This window comes from Beta vulgaris, chromosome 9, assembly GCF_026745355.1.
Source record: "Beta vulgaris subsp. vulgaris cultivar EL10 chromosome 9, EL10.2, whole genome shotgun sequence".
Classification (NCBI taxonomy): Eukaryota; Viridiplantae; Streptophyta; class Magnoliopsida; order Caryophyllales; family Amaranthaceae; genus Beta; species Beta vulgaris.
This window is the reverse complement of record NC_079210.1, coordinates 12,225,883-12,241,204: the sequence shown is the minus strand read 5'-3', so window position 1 is coordinate 12,241,204 and position 15,322 is coordinate 12,225,883. Positions and strand designations below refer to the sequence as shown.

Genomic DNA, 15,322 nt, shown 5'->3' with positions numbered 1-15,322 from the left:
AAGTCCAATGTAGATAACCCGTTCGTAACTTCATTAATGGTCAAGAACCAAAAAGTGAGTTTGGGGATGCGGGTACGAACATGGTCAGGAACCACGTTCGTCTATTGCTAGCCTATACTAAGTATCGATTCACAACAAATTTTTATGCAAAAGAATAACCAGAGAATATTTTCAAGCACCCTAAAATATATTAGTCTAAGTTGGTTGATTAAAGACATCAAAAAGACTAGTATCTTTTAGTGACATGTTAGTCAACAATCAAAATTATAGGTTTCCTAATATATAGTACAAATTATCTGATTAATATATATTAGAACAATTCCTTAAGTCTTGATTAACAATAATAACATGTTGGTGATGAAAACATAAGCAGAACAATCCTAAAAATATATATAAGAAAAATATAAAGAAGGAATAGATATTAGAATATACAAAAGAACGTTCTTTTTTTTACTAGAGATCTAAATCAGGAAAGAAAAGTTAGTAACTTCAATAAATAAATAAGAGAAATTTATTCAAGACCCTCAGGAATATACCGGTATGGCTTGGGTATGAGGAAATAACAACCTTCACAAAAAGCAATCGTGAATCCTTTTAACGAACACTTGTGAAGACCGATCAAAGTATGTGTTTATGTGTTTGTAATTTTGTGTTTATGTGTTTCTAAGTATGAAAGTATGGGAGTATGAGAGTATGAGAGTATGAAAGATCGCAAGTATTCAGGTGTAAAGGACGTGTAAAAGTGTCTATTTGATCCGGAAAATCAGTGGCCGATTTATATAAAAATATTAAGAAAAAAAAGATAAGAAAGTGCAGTGCACTCAGCGCAAAAGATTGTGTTGGACGCACTGCCACGTGTCAACCACACAGTGGTGCGTTGGAATCCAGCTTGTGCGCCAAGTGCACAGCCTGCGCTAGACGCATCACTAATCTGACCGACCTTTTTAACGTGATTTTCTAAAGATTCTTTTTGTCTTTAATTCCGAAAACTAATTATTTTACGAGATAAAATCTGATTTCAACTTTAAATATCTTTTACTTGAAAATAACTTTGATAATATTTATTTATTATGAAAATATTTATCAAAATAATAAATAAATTTAATTAATAATCATGAATAATTAATTGAGCTTTTTCAAAGGATTGAGCTCAAAATACAATTAGTTATCAGGAATAACTAATTGGAGTTTAAAAATTAGATTTTGGATCATTATTGCAAATACATAAGCTTTATACTTTAAAAATATTTTTGGGTCTAGCTCTTCGCACGGCTCTTTTCTTGGGTCGGACCAATTAATACCGCGATATGTTTCATCATTATACCCTTAAACGGGTGATACAATTATAAACTTGTAATGAAATAACGAGAGGATAATAGTTGAGAGACAGAAAGGTATAACAAAACTAGCAAGATAGTAAAGCAACATTATTTACTTTTTCCGAATAACTAGTTACCTTTCTTTTCAAAACAAGCGACTCGTAACTCGTTACCCGGCCCGCTTCTTATCCATTTTCTCGGGTCGGGTACATTAAAATTGAAAATTTTATAAAAGTACCCAAATGTTATTTTTGTTGGTCCTTATGGTACTAAGAAAGCGAAGGCTAAGCTCAAAGGGGTGGCTGGTTAGACAATTGAGTGTTTTGCTACATTCAGTGAAAGGCTTCGGATCCATGCAGAGGGTAGGAGTGTAGATGTTGAGAGAGAAGACAGAAAGATGGAGGTTCAAGCAAGGAAGGTTGCTGCAAAGGAGGCAGAAATAGCGTTGCAAACCAGGATGCAGCAAATGCAAGAGTATCATAAGAACATGGATTTGCTACAAGCAATGTATGCAAAGGAAAATCGAACAACATTTGAGGAGGGTATGATTGAGACATTAACAACATGGTTGACCAATAATCCAATTTCTTAGTGATTTAGTTTAAATGTTAGTTTATGTTTTAATTTAAATTTTAGTTTATGTTTTAGTTTAAATTTTAGTTTATGTTTTAGTTTAAATTTTAGTTTATGTTTTAGTTTAAATTTTAGTTTATGTTGTAGTTTAAATTTTAGTTTATGTTTTAGTTTAAATTTTAGTTTCTGTAAAAGTTAACATTTGTATGTTTAAGTTCACTTAATAAAAAAAAGGTTTAAAAATGTTCTTGTGTTAATTATTATATGAATTGACATATGAATACAACTTTTTACATGATTGTACTATTTTTTACATTATTGTTCAGCTTTCAACATTATTGTACTGATGATAGCACTATTGTTTTACTTTTTACATTATTGTTCTGCTTTTAACATTATTGTACTGCTTTTAACATTATTGTACTGCTTTTCACATTATTGTTCTGCTTTTAACATTATTGTACTGCTTCTATGTATTATTGTACTACTTTTCACATTATTGTTCTGCTTTAAACATTATTGTACTGTTTTTCACATTATTGTACTGCATTTATGTATTATTGTTCTACTTTTTACATTATTGTACTGTTTTCACATTATTGTACTGCATTTATGTATTATTGTTCTACTTTTTACATTATTGTACTTCCCCTTTACATTATTTTATGCTATATAACTCAAGGATCCTTCTTCACAATTTTCTCACACCAAACCCAAACACAATATTGTTCACCATTTTCTCACACCAAACTTAAACACAAGAATGAACCCCTTCAATTTCTCTCGTTCAAGTTCCTCTAGTTCCTCTAGTTCTGATGAAAGAAGATCATCACGAGCAATAATTGATCAAGAAATAGATGATTTCTTGACCAATATTGTTCACCCACTTGCTCCAACTCTTATATCAAATGTAACTCCAACACCAAGGAATAGAAGAGCAAAAGTGACTGATGATAATGAAGCAGGTCATTCACGTCCTAATCGAGGCAGGGTGGAAGGTCATAGAAGATTGTTCAATGATTACTTTGCTGATCAACCAGTCTATCCAGCTCGTTTATTTCGTCGAAGATTTCGAATGCAGCGACATGTCTTTGTTCGGATTATGGATAATGTCATTGCAAGTGATGAATGGTTCACTCAAAAAAGAGATGCTACGGGTCAGTTAGGTTTATCGCCCCTACAAAAGTGTACAGCGGCTATTCGAATGCTTGCCTACGGGGTAGCGGCGGATTCGCTTGACGAGTATGTGCGAATTAGTGAAAGTACAACTCGAATAGCATTGATGAAATTTACGAAGGGGGTCATCAAGAAATTTGGTGCGGAGTACTTGAGACGGCCTACTCCAGACGATTTGGCTAGACTACTCAGATTCGGTGAAGATCGTGGATTTCCGGGCATGGTTGGTAGCATAGATTGTATGCATTGGGAATGGAAAAATTGTCCGACTGCATGGAAAGAACAATTTCAAGGAAGAGGTGGTGTTGCTACTTTAGTTCTTGAAGCTGTTGCTGATCGTGACTTATGGATATGGCATTCTTTCTTCGGGATCCCAGGTTCGTGCAATGACCTAAATGTTCTTCACCGATCTCCTGTGTTTAGGGATGTTTTAGAAGGTCGAGCACCCCCCGTGCAGTTTACGGTGAATGGTAATCAATATGATAAGGGTTATTATCTCACTGATTGTATATATCCGAATTGGGCAACATTCATTCAATCAGTTACATGTCCTCATACTCTCAAGGACAAGTTATTTGCTCAACACCAAGAAGGAGCTCGAAAAGATGTAGAGAGAGCATTTGGGGTGCTGCAATCTCGGTTTGCTATTGTTCGTAAACCATCCCTCGCATGGGATGAGGAAATTCTCAATGACATCATGTTGTCTTGCATTATCATGCACAACATGATTGTGGAAGATGAACGAGATACATATGCACACTACGCAGATACTACCGTATTCAATACCAACACAAGTAATAATGGGGACGAATTTGAATATTATCATGATCGGATCGTAGATATCAACCAGTACATGGCCAATCGAGATGCAATTGAAGATCAACATGTGCATCATTCCTTGAAACGTGATTTGGTTGCTAATATATGGCAGAAATTTGGTGGGAATTCTAATTAAGAGCATTTTATGTATTTCTTTCTTAATTAAGTTTTATGTTTTTCGTTTTTAGTTAAGTTTTACGTACTTTTTTTCTTAATTAAGTTTGTAATTGTCGCACCAATGTAGCATTTTATGTATTTCGTTCTTAAAATTATATTACAAATGCTAATTGTGTCTCATATCATTAAAAACGCTAACTAATTTCGTATTTAATTACTTAATGAAAACGCTAACTACATATGCTACGTATTAATAAAAGCTAATTATGCAGATAACTTAATTATTAAAATGATAATTATAATTTTAAATTTATTAATTATTTTAATTAATAATAAATTATTTTAAATTTATTAATTAAATTAATTAATAATGAAACGCTAACTAATTCATATCATTAAAAAGTAAATAATAAAAATATTGTATGATGGTGGTTGGGTGATGAGAGAGAAAAAGTAGTTGGGTGGGGTCAAAAAGTAAGAGAGAGAAGAAAAAGTAGTTGAGATGATTGAAAAATGGTTCATGGTTAAGGAGATGAGTGGGAATTGATTGTGGAATGTTATTTTTTAGATTGAGATAGTTAGAAAGAGAGTGGGATGATTGAATTTTTCAATCATGAATAATGGTGCTCTTACCAGTTACCACACAAATGATTGGAGTGGCACTGCATAGTAGCAGATTCCAAATGGCGCGCGGGAGAATAGTATGAGGCAATGCAAAGCGCACTGCTTAGTGGAGGAATTTGGCGGTAGGCCCAGGCAGAGGCCCCTCTGCCCTCTCCTTTCTTTAGCAATGTCTCAATTCTATCTGCCATCACCATCCTCTTTTTGCCATAAATGCTCTTTTTCATTTTTTAAATTTTCCAGCTTCACTTCAACATTTCTTTTCCACCTACAATTATCCTTTACCCTTCATCTCTCTCTCTCTAGGAATATCCACTATAGCTTCATTTCATTTCATGTAATATCACAATTTTATTTTGGCTACTGAATTCTGGGTATTTTGGATATATATATGAAATTAAATGGAAATTAAAGAGAAGTCTGTAGCTCTATGTGGAGATCATCCTACTGTTCTTCGAAATCACAAGGTACGTTTTTTCTTGGTTTTTTTTTAGGTATTTACCTAATTTTAGTAAATTCAGGTGTTGTGTTGCACTCGATCATCTTGCTATATTTGCTGTCTTTGTTTTTGTCCTCTACATATAATATATTATATGTAAATGATCTATGTCATATATCTAACTTTTTGTTACCATGCTAATTGCTATGCTATAAATTATAATATACTACCTCTGTTTTTATTTAGTTGCAACGTTTTGACTTTCACGCTTGCCAATGTACAATTTCAAATCGTTTTATCTCTAATTGTATGTAAGTAAAAATTATAAAAATTTGATATTATGAAAGCTTACATCGAAACGAATCAAACAAGACCACACATGACTATGTTTTGTTTAACATATAAATCAATAAATGTGGTCAAATAAGAGAACATAAATAGTGCAATTTGTCAAACGTTGCAACTAAAAAAGAACGGAGGTAGTATTGCTATCACAAGCTAGCTACCCCGATTTCATCTACTAATATGGCTTCCGATTTTGCCACGTTGTTTCCGTAGAATCAGTTTGCTGTGTTGTACTTGTCTACTACTTGATGACCTGAATTCTTTTGGCCTTTTGTTTAGTAACTTATTTCATTAATCAATTCCAGAATGCCTTCTTTTCACCTAATTAATAAAATATAAATTTTTAAATATAATAAATTTAGATAAGTTTTAATAAGTCTGATAAATTTGTTAAGCTTCGTCATGTCCTAATACCTTATAAAATAATTAATTTTTAATAGGTTGAATTCAGATTAGTTAGATAATTATAAAATCAAGAAATCGCACATTAAAACGAATGTCTTTTGTTCGGTGCACTTCTCGTTTCCGTATTTGTCTACCTTCTTTAAAGTAGTGGAATATTAAGATTGAAATTCTCGTGTTTTATGCATACCAAAAATAAAAAAAAGACGGAGTTTGTACTTTTGGATGTGTGCGAACATGAAATATGTGATCCAGGGACCAGGAGTTGCTAGTAATGAAGAATGGTTGGTGTATGATGAGAATGAGGTTTTTGTTTTATAGTGTTTTGCTGCATGAGACATTAGAAGTAGTTGATGAATTCTTTTTGTTTTCTTTTTAAAACAAAGTAGATGAAAGAAAAAGTAGATGAATTGTTTAGGCTGCATTTCATAGGGCGTAAAACATTTTCGTGAAAAGTTATTTTCATTTGTTTTCAATTTTACATTGTTTGGTTTGCAAAGGAGTGTAATCATTTTTCCTAAGTAAAATTGTTTTTTCATTGATGAAAAATCATTTTCCCTTCAAAATAAATTTTTCCTTTTTCTTATCTCTCCCGTACACTTCTCTCACTTTCTCCTTATTTTTCCTTTTATTTTCCTTTCGTTTCATCATTTTTCTTACATGGAACCAAACAACGGAAAACTAATTTTGGAATTATGTTTTCAACTGTAAATTGTTTTCCATGAAAATCATTTTATACCAAAATGTTTTACATCCAACCAAACAGACCCTTAGTGTCCAATGTTCATGAGGTATCATGTTGCTATGAGAAACTCCTGATTCATTTCATGAGTGTAGCAATTATTGTATAAGAACTCCTTACTGGAAAGTTATGGTAAGACTGCATCACGTTTTTTTCTCTATAAAGGATAGCTTTTTAAGTTAAATGAGTCACTTTTAGACAAGTAAAAGCACAAGTTTTTTGTTTGACGGGTAGTCGGGTACCTAGTCCTCTGTCTGATCTTCTTTGTTACTATTAATTTAGTTCAATGGTTTAAAAATTTTTGAGTCAATTTTTACATTTATACATGAAGAAATTAGAAAAAATCGTCATGTGAAGGTCTTGTCAGATTTTTTTACTAACTAGATATATTAACTATTAAAGTATGTGTTTTTGAATACTTGAAAAAGTAAATTAGTGTGTTTCATAATACTTGAAACCACATTGTTTGGTACGCAGGTCTAGGAGGATGCTAGACAAGGTAAGCAAACAACATATAAACAATGATTCTAACACCAGTAAAAAGAGTGATTGAGGTATTAGGTGATCAAATCCTATGACTTAATTTGTCTATTTATCTTATCTATCATGATCCTAAAATCGTATGGCAAACAACTTGGTTGCGAGTATTATGGCAAACAACTTGGTTGCAAGTATTATGAAATAGAGGAACTATAAAGGAATGTTGGCTATATATAATTTCAAGTACTAGTATTATATATAAAATGTGACGAAGTGTAAAAGATACAACTAATTACATCAACAATTATATATTTATATTTTCTAGGTTGGAGAAAACATATTCTCACCGATCTCAAGTTTTATTGAAATAAATGAATGTTGACCTCTTGCATTGCATAAACTTGATTGCATTCTGATTTAATTTTTTTTTATAAGACATGAAAAAGTTGATATCTCTAGCTCCTATTTTTATTTATTTGCACATACCACTAATGCTCTATTACATCTTACACAAGTTCCCATTGTGAATGGTTTTTACTCATCTTTGATTTGTAAATATTACTTTGAACGATGTACTATCTATTTGAATATTTTGATTTCATGCTTTCAAACAAAAGAAAAATATATTTTCCTGTAGTCTTTTGTTCTTCCAATTGCATTTGGGAAACCAATGACTGGGGTAACCTAGTTCCATAAACATGAACTAGACTAGCTCACTCACGTCTCACGTACGCACCTACGACAAGGCTTTGACCGCAAGCCATATTGATAGCTCAGCCAAGAAGAGGACTTGATTGAAGTTGGGTTGATGGTGGGGCATTAAAGTCACATGGCCGGGATAGTTGTTGTGAGGAGAAAACTAAAAGTGGGTTGTGCAAAAAATGCACCCTAAAAAAGGAAAGTGGGGAAAACAAATCGTGGACATGACATTGTGTACTTCTATTATACATCCGCGTGTATCTAAGCATGATACATCAAATTCAATTTTTTTGCTCGATTAATAAAAAATGGTCTTTGTTGTACCACGCTCATGGCTACCCCGGGTGTATATTGAATGCACTCTCCATTATGTAACTAAGTTGTGGTAGCCAAAGCTTATTGTCTATATAACAAACACTGCATCAAGCTTGTTTAATCTGTTTTGTAAGATTTGAATTCTTATACAATCTTTGTCAAAATATAGCCCCAAAATTTATTCCATTTCCAAAGATCATAAAGGCATTTCAATGCTTTGTATTGATATTTACTATAAGAAAAAAGGATGTAAAATATGAAAGCTCCGTACACATTTAACTTATTGGGAATTTAACTTATTGGGAATTATCAACCAAATCCGAAGTATATCTCTTTACAAGATAGATCTATATATCTGAGTTATCACGAGAGGATGCATGAGGGAGGATGAATAACATTATCTCTTCGTTTCAATAGAATCTTCCTGACCAATTTTTCTCTTACAAAAAGATTCCAAATAGGAAGAATGAAAAGAAATGGAGGGAGTGTGAATCTAGTGGGTTACTACAACGAATGCCAAATTGATTGTAGAATCGGACCTTCATTGGGTTTATATGTGGTCAAAAGCTCTTCTTTGTTGTGGGCCCATGTGTACGTCCATTGAATTTAATATGGTATTGACAATGTAACAAGAAAAGGATTTGCATTAGTATGGAGCATAGAGTATTGATTACCTCACAAGGGGGCCATTCTAAGTAAACTAGAAGACTAGTTCGGATGAGGAAGAAGGTGTGACTTCTTTAGCTCGCAAGTATAACTGTGCTTCACGTGTAAGGGGGGTATCAGAAGAAAATTTCCTCATGAAAGACAAAAGCGAGGATGACTATCGTATAAGTCTAGATGGCTATTGATCCAATAATTAGGATGAAATGACAACTATGCTTTTATGTTGTATGTGGTTAGACTTTATCCGATTCGAACCTTATGAATAAGCCCATGGATAATAGTGCCCACGGTTCCATCATTGGATTTTGACGGAAACTCTAGTTGACATGGCCAACTTGAAAATCAATGTGACTAATATTGATTAGTAATACCTGTATCCATATAAGCTAATTTATAATAGAGCCGAATTGATATGAAATGAAGCTAGGTGACTGATCACTGAGATCTGATGAAAAATGAATCTCTCAAATTTGGTCTGAACAGAATTGATTAGAACTGAATGACTCTTGATCCAAATTTAAGCTGAACTGAATTGACTAGATCCGAATCCATTTCCATTTTGCTTTTGTCATTCACTTCATCCCAGTATCACTTCATTATCTTTGCTTTTCTTATATTATGTTTTCTCGAAGTATGTTTTTCACATGTATGACACCATTCTAGTATGGCTGTCAATTACAGATGTAGTATTGAAATGGTAATTTTGTTACAATAATATAATTTTAGGGATATGCTTCTAGAATGAATTTCTACTACTCTAGGTAATGCTGATTCATAAGGTTTGCATTCTTTTCTACCTTGATCTGATGGTAGTTACTCATTGGATATATTGTGAAGCTATCTACTATAAATTGTTATTTATGTATGATTAGGTTGTTCTGGTCCATAATATCTTATTGTAGTTCCTCTTCCTCATTATATATGTTGTGCAGCTATCTCCTGTGGGTTGTTTTTAATTGATTATTAGGTTTTAATAGCCCATAATAATTGTGCTCCCATTTTTCTTTCAAATTTATTATGTGTTTGTGTTTATTGTGTCTTCCTCAGTATATGCGCACATCCTCTGTGGCTAAAATCTAAAAAAGTGAAAATTATTAGTCCCTTGTGATTGGATAAAGATCTGAAACTAATAATAAGAGCATAATCCCATCAAAAAGAATCATAAGAGCATAATAAAATGGTTAGAATTATATACACCGATAGGAAGGGCCTAAGTTTTGTTTTTGTATAGACAGCCATAAAAGGCAGTGATATCAATAGGATACAATCCACCTCCACAAGACCTTACCTCCATATAGTTAGCTCCCTTGCAAATAGGAAAGACTTGAGAGCCAGTAAGCCAGTGATGTAGGAAGACTTAATTGATAGCATGCCTTGCATCATATGTCTATTGACTTGGAACTTGTGTGCTATTTCAGTTTGAGAGTTTGTCTGCACAAAATGAAGACAGTACCAATGTACCCAATTGGAGAAAACAAAACCTGTTTCTTGAGATTCCTACTAGAAAAGTTGATGTTCCTCAAGAATCTGTTAAAATCAAGATGCCTCCTACACCAAAAAGAGTCAATTTTCTTTTGAACCCAACCTCCTCTGATATAAAACCTTATGAATCTTCTGGTCCTTCATCAGCAAGAGGGCGCTCATCTATTAAAAATTTCCTGCCAAAATTTGGCTTCATTCATCGAAGTTCTTCAGATGTTGAAAAAGCTGCCTGCGCAGCGAGCGATGTTCCATTTTCAACACCACGAGAGAAGGCTTCCATTTCCAGGTCCACGTCACTTACGAAGATATTCACTCCAAGGATAGGGCGGACATCATCTCTTCCAGTCAACCAAAATGAGAATCCTGTATCTGTTCCTTGTGGAAGCACCACTAGTTCACTGCATGCATATGTAAGTTCCTTTAAAAAATATGTTTGAAATGTGTAACCACATTCCTTAATTTTCGTCAGCAATTTGCTCTTAGGTAAGTGTGAATTTTAGAATTCCTACACCCTTTACAAGTTTATAACTTATTATGACTGTCCTTGAAGTATTAACACTTGATTTATAGGTTTTCCTCTTCTTTATTAGTCATAGTAGTTAAATACTTTCTTTTGGATGCCAAAAGTCCTCTCTCACTCCCATGTACTTGTAAGCTTATTTTTCCATGTAAATAACAGAACAATCTATCTATTTGGGTTTACCTAAAATATTTGCTCAATATGTAGGCAAAGGCATCTCAAACACATGAAGCTGAAGTGCATATTTCTCGCTCTCTTTCAGCTCCCCTAAATAAAGAAACACGCATAAGAAGAATGGATTCTTTTATTCGTGTAATTCCTTCTCCTCGGGTGAAGGAAGAAAAACTTCAACTTCCAAATGCAAGTGAGCCGGTGATTATTGGTATGCTTATACTTTTTTAATCTACAACTTTTCCTCTTGATGGCATAATTTATGTTTGTCTACCCTGGAATCAGTGCCACTACTTAAGGTTACCTTGAAATTTCATTTCACCCCAAGTATCCACTATCCTGGTTACTTGGCAATCTGACGTGTGCAGATATTGACACTTCAATTTCGTCTAAAATAAGGAACTTCTCAAGAAAAAACTGTCTAACATCTATGTGTGTACCAGTGGGCAGTGGCCCACAATTCTATCTATCCTATACCCTACTACAGTACTACTTCCCTTCCCACCCTGTATACCTTTTCAGCAATGGAAGCAATTATAAAATAAGATACACGATGAATTTATGCAAGCACACTTTACAACTCTATTCAACCAACCAATGGGAATTTTGTTCTTTTTAACTCTATTTTCCTTTGGAAGAACTTATTTATGGAAAATTACTTTTAGCTGAACATATATTATCCACGACGAGCATCTTCTGTGTCCATTTCTCTTCACATAAACAATCCATTGCAAAACTAAAGGAGAAGACTGCCTAGACTTAAGCATTGGTTGAGTAATGACTCTTACGTCTGTTGCAAACCATAGCGAATATTGAGCTATCCATATAAAGTTTCTTCCTCCAGCTTCAATTGTGGATTCCCAACTTATTGTTTCTGTACTTTCCAGAAAATTCAGAAACTGATGGAGAAGATATACCTGAAGAAGAAGCTGTTTGCAGAATTTGCATGGTTGAATTATGTGAAGGCGGAGAAACTCTGAAGATGGAATGCAGTTGTAAAGGTGAACTTGCTCTAGCGCACCAAGAATGTGCAGTAAAATGGTTTAGCATTAAAGGGAACAAGACTTGTGATGTATGCAAGCAAGATGTTCAAAATCTACCTGTTACTCTTCTTCGTATGCAGAGTACTCGTGCAGCAAATGCTGGAATAACTAGAGCTCAAATGATTAATATCAATGATTACAGGCAAGTGATCCCTCTTCTTCTCTCCCCTTTCTTTTTTCCTTTTTATATATTTTTGTTCTGGTTAAATGCAAGGGTATTCATTATTTGTCTTCTTTTATGAAGACATTGAAATTTGTGTTTGGATGTAGAACATTACTTCACCTTCAACGATCACTCACATTTTGGACGCGCCATCTTTTTCATTTCATAACATGATAATACACACATGCATATTGTGTATCAAACATCATACCAGAAAGAACATATTACTGTTGAGACTCCTACATTCGGTGGTCGACATCAATTGCTAACTGAGGCTTGAAAGCTTGATTCCCATAATTCTTCCAAATAATTATCACAGCAATCATTTTGATTTTCTTTTGGTTTGATTTTTTGCAACCTGAATATGGGGTCTATTGAAGAACTAGACATACAATCTTTCAGAGACTGCATCCTTATTCTTTCTTGTAATCTTTGCAGGGCTTGGCAAGAAGTTCCTGTCCTTGTAATTGTGAGTATGCTGGCCTACTTCTGTTTTCTCGAGCAGCTTCTGGTAAGACAATATAAATTTTCAGCTGTTAACTTAAGGGTGCTAAGAGATTCACACAAGTTTTCTGTCTCTATTCAGGTTGCAAATATGGGTACTAAAGCAATTGTTATGTCTCTTCCATTTTCTTGCATTCTCGGTCTACTTTCATCAGTGACCTCATCAACAATGGGTAAGCCTACCACAATACCCAAGGACAGACATTTGTATAATTTTTTCATTGAAATTATCTAATTTGGCAATCAAAGAAAGACTAGGGTTCTAGCCTAAGTTACATGGAATAGGATACGAAATACGGATGCAAAGTATGGTCATAGGAAAATGGCAAGCTAAAAATGAGGGGCTCATATATGACGAAATACTTTTATCAATATTCACTTGTAAGAAAATGAATTATCATGTATTCTTTTTTTTTTTTGTAAACTACTATCTCTAAGTAATCAATAAAAGAGCCCTAATATGTATTCTTATGGTTGTAGTTGACATATGAACATGGAGGAGAGCAGTTGCAACTTGCAAGTTGTCAAGCTAACAGGAACAATGAGAAAAACAATGAAGAGGCATAGGCTTTTTTGGTTTTGAGATATGAACATGTCTTTAACCATTTTTGTTTAATTCAAAATCTTCATGATAAACTATTCCTATTTTAAAACAAGATTTTAAAATATATATAAAGAGGCCATAGGAAGACATTTTCTAGAATTTCATTCCTCTAGACGTGTCAAAACTGTGTCTGTATATTTGAATAATTGAGAAAAAAAATGGACAAGGTTTCCAGCGTGTTTAAAATATCATGTTAGAAAATATTACTATGTGTGTGCTTCACAAGTTGTCAAATATATGTTTGCTTTCTGATACAGATCTGCTTGTTGGTAGGTATGTAACTTTGTCCGTGTTGCCTAGGTTTTAACTTCTCTTTAAGCGCCTAAGGAAATCTGCACGTACTTCTTGGCTACTCACTGCTTCACAGTAGCATCCTCCTTTAAGTAGATCAGATTAGGCAAAGCTTAACTTTGAGATGCTATTGATACTGGGGCTAGCTCTGGCCTGATTTTCAGCCGCACCATCTATAGGTTCATTGATGTATCTGTGTTTCACTTGAAATTCATCTTACATTTTGATCTGCGACAAAAATACTTGAAAGAATGAGTTGAAGAATTTTCTCCCGACTTTTAAACTAATACTGAACCATGCATGAGTAACTCGCAATTGTGCGCGCCCTCTCCAGCTTTGAGCCAAGGGAGCCATTCAGCAATGCACCCAGCACCTTAGTTACTGAGTGCTTAGATTTGAATAGTCTAGCTTGGGTAGATTATTAATTTTGAACTGTTATATTGAGATAGAGGCATAATAGAAGCATAGAACTCATGGGAACTCATGGGTAGATTATGGTTCTCTTTGCAGTTGATCCACAAAGTTGTCTAGTTTTAATTTAATACAATGATTCCATCTATATTCAAGCCTAAGTTTTGACACTTATCTATGTGAACCTAACTTTTGCTTCTGAATGTTTCAGTGACGCAACGATTTATCTGGATATATGCATGCATGCAATTCGCTTTGGTTGTCATCTTTGCTCATGTGTTCTACTTATTGGTAAGAGATCATATCTAAGAAGTTTGAACTCCTATGAAAGTGATAATTCTACTACGGCATTCTTTTCGAGCTATTAACTAAATTGATCTTAATGAACTAGAGGTAAGGAATCAAGGGATAACATCCCACTCAGGGGGGCTCTGTGGGGATGGAGATTTTCCTTGTCCCTTCTTCGATCCCATTTATAAGAGGTCTGATCTGCTAAGTTGGAATAGTTGGATTAACCAGTTAGAGGTGTTTGAGTCATTATTGTTGAAAAGAAAAGAAATAAAGATCTAAACCCATCTTTAGATGATGTGTTCTGTATGGTGTTGCAGGTCCATATACAAGCAATCATATCAATATTGCTGGCAACATTTGTGGGATACGGTACTTCCATGAGTGTTAGTTCTATCATTGTTGAATATTTTAGATGGAGAAGAAGGAACACCCAGCCACGTGCACGACAAGAGTCTCAATCGGCACAGTCAGACAATCAACAGGAAGAAAATTCATCACCATTGCCTAGGCCAGGTTTCCTAAATCAGATTCCAGCACATGCAGGAAACTCAGAGATGTCTAATGGCAGCTGAGTCATAGAATGTTAAGCAATAATTTATTTTTGTAAGATATGCATGTTCAGGGTTAAGATATGTGAATTTTGTTGTGGGATCAGTCTGATTGGCTGCTATTATGGTATTCAGTGTGGAACTGGTTCCCTTGGATTTAGAGCTGGGCTGATTGTTTGAGTTAAGGGGATTGGTTTCCATAGAATTAGGGATGTGATTGTTCAAGATAAGTTATAGCAATAGTTGATAAGTTAAAATACCATGTATAAAAAATTCATTTGAGTTTTCATGTAATGAAGAGAGTCTTCAGTCACTCAATTCTTGGTGTACAAGTGTGGAGAATAATTGTATTAACCTTGAGTAGGTTAACCCTTGCATTCAATATATATATCGTTTACAATACAAACCTATGATTAGTAAAAGACCATTCTACCCTTTACATATAATATTACTTTAACACACCCCCTTAATCTTTAGGGGGTGAAACAACGGATAGATTGGTACGATGTTTAGTAAACAAGTCAGTAGATAGGCTCTTGGTAAAAATGTCAGCAATCTGAGACTGAGTAGGAACATATTGA

General features: G+C 34.0%; 2 protein-coding genes across 4 annotated transcripts; both read left to right on the top strand.

The window, feature by feature from the left end:
- Positions 1-2,548: 2,548 nt before the first annotated feature.
- Positions 2,549-4,390, top strand: LOC104906964 (uncharacterized). Its single transcript, XM_010695808.3, has one exon. The coding sequence runs from the start codon at positions 2,656-2,658 to the stop codon at positions 4,021-4,023; it is 1,368 nt and encodes a 455-aa protein (XP_010694110.3). The 5' UTR covers positions 2,549-2,655; the 3' UTR covers positions 4,024-4,390.
- A 453-nt stretch (positions 4,391-4,843) lies between these two features.
- LOC104903248 (hypothetical protein) lies at positions 4,844-15,054 on the top strand. 3 transcript variants are annotated; one of them, XM_048636007.2, is made up of 9 exons: positions 4,844-5,092; positions 7,031-7,052; positions 10,132-10,605; positions 10,923-11,097; positions 11,774-12,071; positions 12,531-12,603; positions 12,679-12,769; positions 14,114-14,193; positions 14,511-15,054. In XM_048636007.2, exons 2-9 carry the CDS (start codon positions 7,041-7,043, stop codon positions 14,763-14,765), a joined length of 1,458 nt encoding a protein of 485 aa, XP_048491964.1. In that variant the 5' UTR covers positions 4,844-5,092; positions 7,031-7,040; the 3' UTR covers positions 14,766-15,054. The 3 variants fall into 3 exon arrangements, with proteins under 3 accessions (XP_048491964.1, XP_010689560.2, XP_048491963.1); XM_048636006.2 differs by having other exon boundaries at positions 5,047-5,092; positions 7,031-7,107; XM_010691258.4 differs by lacking the exon at positions 7,031-7,052 and having other exon boundaries at positions 4,845-5,092.
- The last annotated feature ends 268 nt before the right edge of the window (positions 15,055-15,322 follow it).

Bases quoted from the DNA above. Each gene is read 5' to 3' on its own strand.
- LOC104906964 (XM_010695808.3), top strand. From the start codon at position 2,656: ATGAACCCCTTCAATTTCTCTCGTTCAAGTTCCTCTAGTTCCTCTAGT.
- LOC104903248 (XM_010691258.4), top strand. From the start codon at position 5,027: ATGGAAATTAAAGAGAAGTCTGTAGCTCTATGTGGAGATCATCCTACT. The intron at 11,098-11,773 runs GTATGCTTATAC...TGTACTTTCCAG, and splicing joins AAGTGAGCCGGTGATTATTG to AAAATTCAGAAACTGATGGA. The intron at 12,604-12,678 runs GTAAGACAATAT...GTCTCTATTCAG, and splicing joins GTTTTCTCGAGCAGCTTCTG to GTTGCAAATATGGGTACTAA.